This window comes from Electrophorus electricus, chromosome 23 (genome assembly GCF_013358815.1).
Source record: "Electrophorus electricus isolate fEleEle1 chromosome 23, fEleEle1.pri, whole genome shotgun sequence".
Taxonomy (NCBI): domain Eukaryota; kingdom Metazoa; phylum Chordata; class Actinopteri; order Gymnotiformes; family Gymnotidae; genus Electrophorus; species Electrophorus electricus.
This window is the reverse complement of record NC_049557.1, coordinates 12,119,653-12,130,946: the sequence shown is the minus strand read 5'-3', so window position 1 is coordinate 12,130,946 and position 11,294 is coordinate 12,119,653. Positions and strand designations below refer to the sequence as shown.

The 11,294-nt window shown below is 42.0% G+C and overlaps 1 protein-coding gene across 2 annotated transcripts in view; it reads left to right on the top strand.

Annotated features, from left to right (window-relative positions):
* Positions 1-3,492: 3,492 nt before the first annotated feature.
* Positions 3,493-11,294, top strand: part of asic1a (acid-sensing (proton-gated) ion channel 1a) — a 15,586-nt gene continuing 7,784 nt past the window's right edge. Inside the window, exons 1-2 of one of the 2 annotated variants that reach the window (XM_027006438.2) lie at positions 3,493-4,601; positions 7,494-7,689. In XM_027006438.2, the coding sequence (XP_026862239.2) occupies positions 4,243-4,601; positions 7,494-7,689 (555 nt within the window). In that variant the 5' untranslated portion in view covers positions 3,493-4,242. The remainder of the gene's footprint in view (positions 4,602-7,493; positions 7,690-11,294) is intronic. The other variant, XM_027006439.2, reaches the window with a different exon arrangement.

The following is an 11,294-nucleotide window of genomic DNA, read 5'->3' as shown; positions in this document are numbered from 1 at the left end:
ATCCTTTTCAATGCTTTACAGGTAACAACTCAAACAAGAAAACCACCCCTAAGGTAAATACAGACTTCTCCAAAATACTACAACACGAAACATTCTCAGTAAAATCCTCACTGTTAAGAGAGTTCCATTTTACACTGATGTGTCATTTCAGAGCACCTGAAATTTCAGGTAATTTCTGTAGGAGGGAATTTAACAGTAGTGATCCCTCTGGACATACTGCAAGGTCTAAAATATGTGAAATGTGATGTGCTCCCACACACATATGCCAAAATATACAAAGAAAATGCAGTCTCCACAAAACTGGGTCAGATTTTAAAATAGATGGAGCTGCTCCTTTTATGCTGTTGTGCTAAACACCATTTGGATCCTCTTGCCATGTATCAAACTCAGAAACCTAAGGAACAAGCGAAGAAAGAGGATCAGAAAAGAGACGACACCAAGAAGCAAGGAGGTAAGCCCTGACCCCACAGCTGGGACAGGCTGTAAACAGGAAATGGACTGTGGTCACTCAATCCAAAAACCCAAATCATAAATCAAATGTCTTTCAAAAATTAATAATACTGAAAACTAACACAATCTAGACAGTAAGATTACAAAACAATGTGGGAGCGTGTAGGTCTGATATATTGTTCAGTGTTGTCACGTTCAGTCCCTTCTGTGTTTTCCATGTCTTGTGCTTTGTTCTGTTCCATAGTTTCATTTTGTCCTCACATTGATTGCTTACACCTGTCCCTTGTTTCTAGTTTTGTGAATTTCATGTATATAAACCCGATTGTGTGTGTTGGTCGTGGCTGTTCATTGTTTGTTTGTTTTGCTATTTCATGGTTTGAATTAATGTTTGAATGTTTGAGGGTTGTTTCTTTGTGCTCCGTGTCTTTGTGCTTCCTAGCCTTCGTGTTTCCTAGTCCTGAGTGTCCCCTAGCCTTAGTTCCTAGCCTGCTTCCCTTATTACCCTTCGTGTGTTTTTGTTTTGTAATGTTTCCCAGTACTGTGTTGGCTCTGTGACCCTGGAATGCCTTAATGACCCTGATTTTGGATTTGCCTCCTATCAAATTTCGCTCCTCTCAGCACGTGTCCGCCTCCTTACCAATCAACATTACAAGTGTATACTACTAGTATATAAAAAAATTAAATCTAGTGAAATCTAATTAATCTCCATATACATATTTTTACATTTTGTGTTATGAGTAGGCTACATTTGTAATGAAAGATTAGTTGAAGATGGTGTGCAAACTAACCATGAAGTATTTTGGAGGGGATACTACAGGCTAATGAAATTTCTTAGAGGGGATACTACAGGCTAATGAAGCATGATAGTGGGGATACAACAGGTTAATGAAGCGTCTTAGAGGCTAATGAAGCATTTTGGAGGGGATACTCCAGGCTAATGAAGTGTCTTGGAGGCTAATTAAGCATTTTCTGTCCTGGCTCCAAGATGGTGGAATGAACTCCCACTTGCTGTTCAGACAGCGGAGTCCCTTGCAGTCTTCAAACACAGACTGAAGACCCATCTATTTGCAGAATATTTAAAGGACAACTGACACTGCTCCCATATTGACTGACTAATTTAGTACTTATTATAGGGTATTGTTTGTGTTGTGGAACAAACTCTAGCACTTATTGTTTATAGCACTTATCATTGTTTAAGATAGACCTTGTGTATTTTGCTCTTCTAGGTATCAGCATTCATCCCTGTATTCTACATTATTCTAGTTCATTGGTATGTTTGATTCTAACCTACTGTACTGTACTTGAATATATTCTATGAATAAATGACAAAGCACTTTTGTAAGTTGCTCTGGATAATACTGCAGGTTAATGAAGCATCTTAGAGGGGATACTACAGACTAATGAAGCATTTTGGAGGGAATACTACAGGCTAATGAAATTTCTTAGAGGGGATACTACAGGCTTATGAAGTGGCTTAGAGGGGATATTACAGGATCATGAAGCATTTTCTAGGGGATACTACAGGCTAGTGATGCGTCTTCAGACTAATGAAGTGTATTAGATGGGATACTAAAGGCTAATGAAGCGTCTTAGAGGGGATACTACAGGCTAAAGAAGTGTTGTAGAGGGGATACTACAGGCTAATGAAGCATTTTGTAGAGGATACTACAGGTTAATGAAGTGTCTTTGACGGGATACTACAGGCTAATGAAGTGTCTTAGAGCGGATACTACAGGCTAATGAAGCATTTTGGAGGGGATACTACAGGCTAATTAAATTTCTTATAGGGGAAACTACAGGCTAATAAAGCATGTTAGAGGGGATACTACAGGCTAATGAAGTGTCTTAGAGGGGATACTACAGGTTAATGAAGTGTTAATGCATGTGTTGGCTGGAGCCACTGGAAGCCTCCTGCCAAAGCAAGTGTAAAGGCCCAAGGAGTAGGAGCAACTTAAGGGAATCACCCTGTTCTGTTCAGCCAATCAAACATATCCAGATTACCATAAAGGGGCAGAGAGTGGCCCCTGGTGAACCCTTCCAATGAAGTGTCCTGACACTCCTGTTGACTGCACAGGCCTAAGACACTACCACCTTTCAGCTCCAGCAGTGTGATCATAAATCACTTTACTGTATATCTGACACATTTTAATAAACCTGTACAGTTATTGTACAGTGATAACACAACAAACATTTGTCTCCTCAGTCAATCATTTACTGACTTAACAAAGCTTACATTCCAAACCTTTTCCAGTGTGCTTTTTATTTATAGCACAATTATTACACTTGACCAAAGGTCAGTCCACCATTGGCCATAACGGAGAAGCACACAAGGGCTGATGTTTGAGCCTAACCCAAACCCTAACCTTAACCCCTAACCCTAACCGTAACCGTAACCCTAACCGTAACCGTAACCCTAACCCTAACCTTAACCCCTAACCCTAACCGTAACCGTAACCCTAACCCTAACCCTCACTCACAGTTTATGCAGGTGTTGAGAAGGGCACAGGAAGCAATGTAGAGGTGAAAAATGTGTGCGCACATCTCACACACACAGTGACATATGCGCAATGTATATACAACACACCATCTGTAAGATACAGTTCATCCTGTTCAGTGATTAATGGAAGACTAATGCCAAGCCTTTAATTACCCAGTGGACTATCACACTGTTTTGTCTATTATTGCTTATTTCTGCTGTTTTGTGAGGGTTTATTGTAGCTGTCCCACCTTGGGACATGTTAATTAAGATGAGGCAAGACAGTTGTGTTGTTCATTTACTGAAGTGTGCTTAGCTAACAGGATCGACTGGTTAATGTGAGGTCATATTTAGAAGTCTATGACATCTATATGAGAGGGTGTTTAACAGTTTTTTAAGAGAAGCCAGTCAGCTGAGCCATAGGCACACGGTCTGTGTTCAAGTAAGTGTGTGTGTGTGTGTGTGTGTGTGTGTGTGTGTGTGTGTGAGAGAGAGAGAGAGAGAGAGAGAGAGAGAGAGAGAGAGAGAGAGAGAGAGAGAGAGAGAGAGAGAGAGAGAGAGTGAGAGTCCTTAGAGCTGACGTCTCTCTCCAAGCTTGGAAGTGAGAATGTGGAAGCACAAGCGCGGTACGGGAAGCGAGGACCATCACGACCATCGCGAGCGTCACCGCATCTACTGGGAACGTTCTCCCGTAGAGCGTAATGAGACAAGCGTAGAGGGAAGCAATACAGGTCGGTCGATGTTGTTATGCTGCTCGTTGACTGAAAAAAATCATTTATGCTCTGCCTTTGTTTAGTTTAACTGAAGTAGCGCGAGGCAGCTGCGCGCACATTTTGTTCCTGGGTTAAATAATCGTTCCAGAGCAACTGGCTCGTATCGATCTTACGGTGGTTTCCTCCGTGTTTCAGCGCGCAGCTGAGGACGGACTGTTCGCTTTGTTCGGGCTCTCGGTGCTCTACATTCCTTTGATAAACAATTGCTGATCTAATTTCTCATTTTAAAGGGCCAGGCTTTTATGCAGATTCCTCGTGCTAACCCGCGTATTAAGTGACTTTTCCTATTAACTGCGGGTAACGGCGCGTGGGCAGAAAACCACCTTTTCCACAACGCGGCTTTAGCCTCCTAAGCTCGAGCACTAAGCGTTAAACGGCCCTTGTTGTCGAGCGCGTGCTTGCACTAATGAGCCGTTTCCAAGGTGCAGCCTCCAGAAGCACCGCTGACCCCGACGGACGAACGAAATAAATCAGATGGTTCCGGAGGCGTGTGCACGATAAAGTAAATTAGCGGACGAGAACAAGAGTCGAAGAGTGAAGACAATGCTGGGTCTTAAAGCGGAGCCCGTGGGGGTGGACCAGCCCCCGCCGCTCCACGTGTTCGCCCACGCATCCACGCTGCATGGGCTCGCGCACATCTTCTCCTCCGACAGGGTAACGGCGAAGTGCTGCACGTGGATGCTCTTGTTCCTCAGCTCGTTGGGCTTCCTCTTCTACGTCTGCGTCGATCGCATTCACTTCTATTTGGAATATCCACACGTGACCAAGCTGGACGAGATCGCCGCGCCCGTGATGGTTTTTCCCGCCATAACGATCTGCAACCTAAACTCCTTCCGTTTCAGCAAAGTCACGCGCAACGACCTGTACCACGCAGGGGAGCTGCTCGCGCTGCTCAACTCGAGGTGCGTGAGCTTGGGCGCCGTGGTGAGTAGGTGTGTGACGTCACTCACAACAAGCAAGGTGTCATTTACAGCACGAGCCGAAGATTAAGACTACAGATCGAAGGAAGTCCAGTTCAGCACCATCCAACCAACACAAACATAAACACAGCTCAGACCGTAAGCCTTTACTGAGAATATAAAACTAACTACTGTATACAGTACTGAGAATATAAACCTTTAGCTACTGCATTCAGTACTGAGAATATAAGCCTTTAGCTACTGTATTCAGTACTGAGAATATAAGACTTTAGCTACTATATTCAGTACTGAGAATATAAAACTTTAACTACTGTATTCAGTACTGAGAATATAAGACTTTAGCTACTGTATTCAGTACTGAGAATATAAACCTTTAGCTACTGTATTCAGTACTGAGAATATAAGACTTTAGCTACTATATTCAGTACTGAGAATATAAAACTAACTACTGTATTCAGTACTGAGAATATAAACCTTTAGCTACTATATTCAGTACTGAGAATATAAGACTTTAGCTACTATATTCAGTACTGAGAATATAAACCTAGTACTGAGAATATAAACCTTTAGCTACTGTATTCAGTACTGAGAATATAAGACTTCAGATACTGTATTCAGTACTGAGAATATAACACTTTAGCTACTGTATTCAGTACTGAGAATATAAAACTAACTACTGTATTCAGTACTGAGAATATAAACCTTTAGGTACTGTATTCAGTACTGAGAATATAAACCTTTAGGTACTGTATTCAGTACTGAGAATATAAGACTTTAGCTACTATATTCAGTACTGAGAATATAAAACTAACTACTGTATTCAGTACTGAGAATATAAGACTTTAGCTACTATATTCAGTACTGAGAATATAAACCTAGTACTGAGAATATAAGACTTTAGCTACTGTATTCAGTACTGAGAATATAAACCTTTAGCTACTGTATTCAGTACTGAGAATATAAGACTTTAGCTACTGTATTCAGTACTGAGAATATAAGACTTTAGCTACTGTATTCAGTACTGAGAATATAAAACTTCAGATACTGTATTCAGTACTGAGAATATAAACCTTTAGCTACTGTATTCAGTACTGAGAATATAAAACTAGCTACTATATTCAGTACTGAGAATATAAAACTAACTACTGTATTCAGTACTGAGAATATAAACCTTTAGCTACTGTATTCAGTACTGAGAATATAAAACTTTAGCTACTATATTCAGTACTGAGAATATAAGACTTTAGCTACTATATTCAGTACTGAGAATATAAACCTAGTACTGAGAATATAAACCTTTAGCTACTGTATTCAGTACTGAGAATATAAGACTTTAGCTACTGTATTCAGTACTGAGAATATAAACCTTTAGCTACTGTATTCAGTACTGAATATAAACCTTTAGCTACTGTATTCAGTACTGAGAATATAAGACTTTAGCTACTGTATTCAGTACTGAGAATATAAAACTTCAGATACTGTATTCAGTACTGAGAATATAAACCTTTAGCTACTGTATTCAGTACTGAGAATATAACACTTTAGCTACCAGTTTATGCTCTATAGAGTTGGTCCAACACATGAAGGTGCTTAAAACATCTGAAACATGCAGGCCACAGGTGAAGTACAAAGACTATTTCACAACGTGGAAGAAGAAGAATTGGAAAAATAATGCATTGCTCCTTAACAGTTATCAAATTCAGATATAGGCTACCAACCTTTGAAATTCTTTAGGCCTCCAATACTGTTCACATATAGAATCAGGAGGGTTGGAGTGATTGATTGTACTATTCACAGAGAGAAAGTCACGGTTCCTACACAAAGGGTGTCATTACCGCTCATGTAAACCAGGGTCTGTGTGATCTTCAGGTCCAGAGTTCACTGGCCATAGGTCTCTAACTCCCGCATAGACGTGGTGCTTCACAGTCTGAGCGCTGATGAAGTGAAGCACTCACAGAACCTTGAAATTAAATGCTATTTTTGGCTCTGCTAACTTTGGCAGCTGCCACTTGGCAAAAAAATACAGTGCAAATGTTTGTAATGCATTGTTGAGGTGACACGTGACAGGGAAGTTACAGAATTTGACTTTTGCCATACACATTATTGCATTACAGTACTGTCACACTTACGCACACACACACACACACACACACACACACACACACATACACACACAAACGGACACACACATACACACACATACACACGCACACACACACGCACACACACGCACTCACACACACACACACACATACACACACACACACACACTCACACACATGCACACACACGCACACACATACACACACACATACACACACTCACACACACACACACACGCACACACATACACACACACGCACACACACACACACACACACACTCACACGCACTCACACACACACACGCACTCACACGCACACACACATGCACACACATACACACACACACACACACGCACACACATACACACACACATACACACACACACATTCACATACTCACACACACACACACACATACACACACACACGCACACACATACACACACACACACACACATACACACGCACACACACACATGCACACACACACACACACATACACACACTCTCTCATTTCTTCTGTCAGGTATATGGTAGCATCTGGGTGCTGTTTTACTTTTATATTGAAAGGACAAAATCATTTTTGATCATTTTTATAATTATTATCTCTTCAGTTTAACCAGATAAATTATTGTTCATAACCTCGTACAACTTGACTAATATGCTTTCAAACTGAGTAAGACAAATAAGCCTTTAACTTTTATGTTATAACAATGTAAAATCTTTCGTATTAAATATTTTCTGTGTTTCTCTCTATATTCACGTGTAGGTATGAGATTCGAGATGCTCATCTGGTGGAGGAAAGTGCACTGGAGGCTCTGAAGATCAAAGCTGACTTCCAGAACTTCAAGCCACGCCCCTTTAACATGCATGAGTTCTATAACCGAACAGGACATGACATCAGAGACATGCTCCTCTCGTGCCACTTCAGGGGGTTACCATGTCAACCTGAAGACTTCAAAGTGGTGAGTCTCGTTCCACTCCATTTTCAACTACATCACAGAATCCTTTAGCCGGAGACCATTAAATTATCGGAGTTCTTTTTTCTCCTGCGTATCTTCCCCAAGGTGTTTTGTGGCGTTTGGCCGCTGTCCGTTGTGCCGTAACAACCCTGAGCAGTTTGTGACTAATGGTACAAGAATATGACATTGCAACATTTAAAGAGTGTCACCTGTCCAGACTTGTACACGTATATATTCCAGAGTGATGGCCAGGCTTATAAAGTGAATGCTCTGTAGTGTCTTGTTTGAGGTTTATGAAAGCATAGGAGGCGTTTACACAAGACTAGCTGCTACCTGGAAAAAGATATAAAATCATAGTACATGTTTGATGCTCAATGTTCAGAACTGATCTAAATGTTTTTTCTGTTTAGCTGAAGGTGACAGCCTAACCATACATTTCATTTAGGTTACTATGGTGACACACTATTCCTCTGAGCTGTAATGGCAAAGAACACACCCCTCCCCCCTCCATACACACACACTCACACTCACACACACACACACACACACACACACACACACACACACACACACACACACACACACACACACGCTGGGATAGTCACTCAGTCCAGTCTCCAGGGCATCCAGTTTCAAATATCCCATCCCTGGTGTGTGTGTTTGTGTGTGAGCATGGTTGTGTCCTATTTACCATATGTGTGTTGTTTTGCACATTTTCAAATGAACAGCTGGATACATCTGCATGTGATGAGAGGGACATTTTTTTCCACTTGCCAAACCTTGTTACTACAGGTTCCCTGCACGTCTCGGTTTGATAAGTGAGTTTCAGTGAATGGTGTATTGGCTTCCTTCTCTCCCCTTTAAACCTTTATACCTCATAGCCTTTAAAACAGGCCAGTGTTAAATATTAGATCTGCCCAGAAGTGTTATGGGACTGTGGCACCTGTCAGAGCTCACGGATTCTTGTTGTTTTGCCTTTACTGCTGTGTAACTGATGTGGGGGGAAAATAGCTTTGTCAAGCACACAGCACCCCATAGTTATTTTAGCGGGATTCATACAGAGCTCTTGCTCCATTCGTCCAGATCCTTGCAAAAGAAATCTTTGAATTCTCATGAAATTCTTGAACATGCTGTTTAAACATGGCTCATAATCTGACATGAATGCTCATGAAAATAATGAGTGTTAAATTAACACTTGCACTACTGGAGACTGTAGCTTCACAGTACACCTGTATCCCACAGTAATAGGAATTCATTTATGATTCATTTTGCTGTGTGGTCTGACAGCAATAGAGTATTAATCGACAAAGTGAATAATAATTAGTGATTGATTGTAACGGTGAGCGGCGAGGAGGCGGACGCATGTGTGGAGAAGAGCGAGATTTATTCAGGGCAAATCCAGAGTCGTAGTTGTAAGGGTAGTCCAGGATCAAAGAGCCACTGTGGAGATTACAGGGATACATGATAAACAAACACATGAAGGCAAACAGGGGAAGCAGGCTATAATAAAGGCTAGGAAACACGAAAGCTAGCATAAGAGTACAAACTTAAATACGTGCACATACGGGCTTTCAAAAACATTCACCAAACACATACACACAATTAACAGCAAAACACGGGGACTCAGGCAGGGTTTAAATACATGAACTTAACAACGTATAATGAGGGAGAGGTGTGAGCAATCAAACGAGGGGCGGAGAAAATGAACCTACGGCATGGAACTAAAATACACAAGACAGGGAGAAACACGGAACATGGAAGCTGGGAGGAACTAACCATGACATTGGTCCGGGAATGCAACCTGCCTGGTTTTCTATCAGCTTTTGGGGGGACATTGCTCATACCACCCAACTTAACACATTATATGAGTAGTGTGAGCAGGTATTATTGTTCTTTTTCTTGCTTGATTAAATGACTTGGGAGCAGAACTGGTGATGTGTAAACAATGTCATTCGGTTTGAGGAGTTTGGTGTGGAGGAACTCCAGTGGCCTGCACAGAGCCTCAACCCCCCCCCCCCCCCCCCCCCCACAGCCTTTGGGATGAACTGGAACATTGATTGCAATTCTTACAAATTCTCTGTTGACTGATTAGGCACAAATGCCCACAGACACAAAAACCCTTTGCAGAAGAACAGATGCCCATTACTGCCAAGGGGTCAGGGAAACACATTTTAATTCCCATGGTGTTGCAATGGGATGTCCAGCATACCCTCTATAGTGCTTGCTATGCACATAGTGTCTTCACACTGGATCATAGCGTCTCCCAAATGGTAGAAAGGCAAATGTAAAATCCACTTCCATCCGTCTTTAGTCCTGTATAGTTGTAATGTAATGTAAGCATCGCAAAACATAACCAAGATGGATTTGCCTAGAAAGTGGTTCATAGCATCCAGAAGACATGTTTCTCACTGTTGAGCTTTAGTGTTTTCTGTTTTCATTAGCTGATCCCTCTAAACGCAGTTAACAGCTGGTGAAGACTGTAACGGCCCAAGTGCCACAGGGCGAGGAGCAGGATGCACAGACTCCGCCGACGTAGACAGACATTTATTGAAAAAGACGGAAGACAAAGGCGCGCACATATGACATAAACGATGAACACAAACATTGACACAGTGAAAACACACACGAATACGTTTAACATTAACGCTGTGAACATTAGCAGGCACGTAAATGACATGAACAAAGGCAGTGAATGACTGTATGCACACACTGACGGGTTTAAATACACAAAGACAAAACATTAACCAGGTGCAGGTGTGGTTACAAATAAACAAACAAGACCCTCCCACTGCACACGGGGGGCCAAACCACGTGACTCGTGGGAGGAGAGCGTTCTGTGACAAGACTGGATGGGTGCCATAGGAAAAATATAGTGGAGGAAGAGTGTTACAGTACAGGCTGGATTAACACAACAGGCCGCATGTCTGGTTATTATGGATACAGTAAATCTATCTTTGATACTTAATTCCAATACACTGGCTCATTTTTGTAGAAAAAACCTGAGAGTTGGGGACCTTTTTTTCATGTAATGAACTAAATGACAAGGGCCGAGGCGGACGCTGGATCTCTGTGCAGGCTGGGTGGTTATGATGACATCCTGTCACCCACTCATGCTTCAGTGTGTGTGAGTGTCATCAGTGTTTGACCAGCTTCTTAGAGCTCTCCCTGTTTTCTCTTTCTCGCATTCTCTCACTTCTCTAGTAATTCTTTCTGTCTTTCTCCTTCTGTCTCTTTCTCTCTCGTTCTCTTCTGCTCTCTCTTCATTTATCTTTCTCTTTACTGCTCTACCTCTCTGTCTCTCTTTCTCCCTCTGTTTCTCCCTCTCCCTCTCTCTCTCTCCGTTTCTTATTTTCTGTCTCTATCTCTCTGTCTGTTTCTCATTCTCCCTCTCTCTTCTGGCAGAGTGGTATAAAGACTGCTTCCCCACAGTTCCTGCTGTTTCTAGACATATTTCCAACCAAGGCTCCATGCATTTCTGGCATACGGTTTTACAATCAGGCATTTCTGCTGGGCCTCCCTGCCCCGGTGAGGACCCTTTGCGCAGTGACTCGGGAACATTGCTCAGTCTCCGTAACCAGAGGCGACAGGGCAGGTGCTGATTTTGGAAT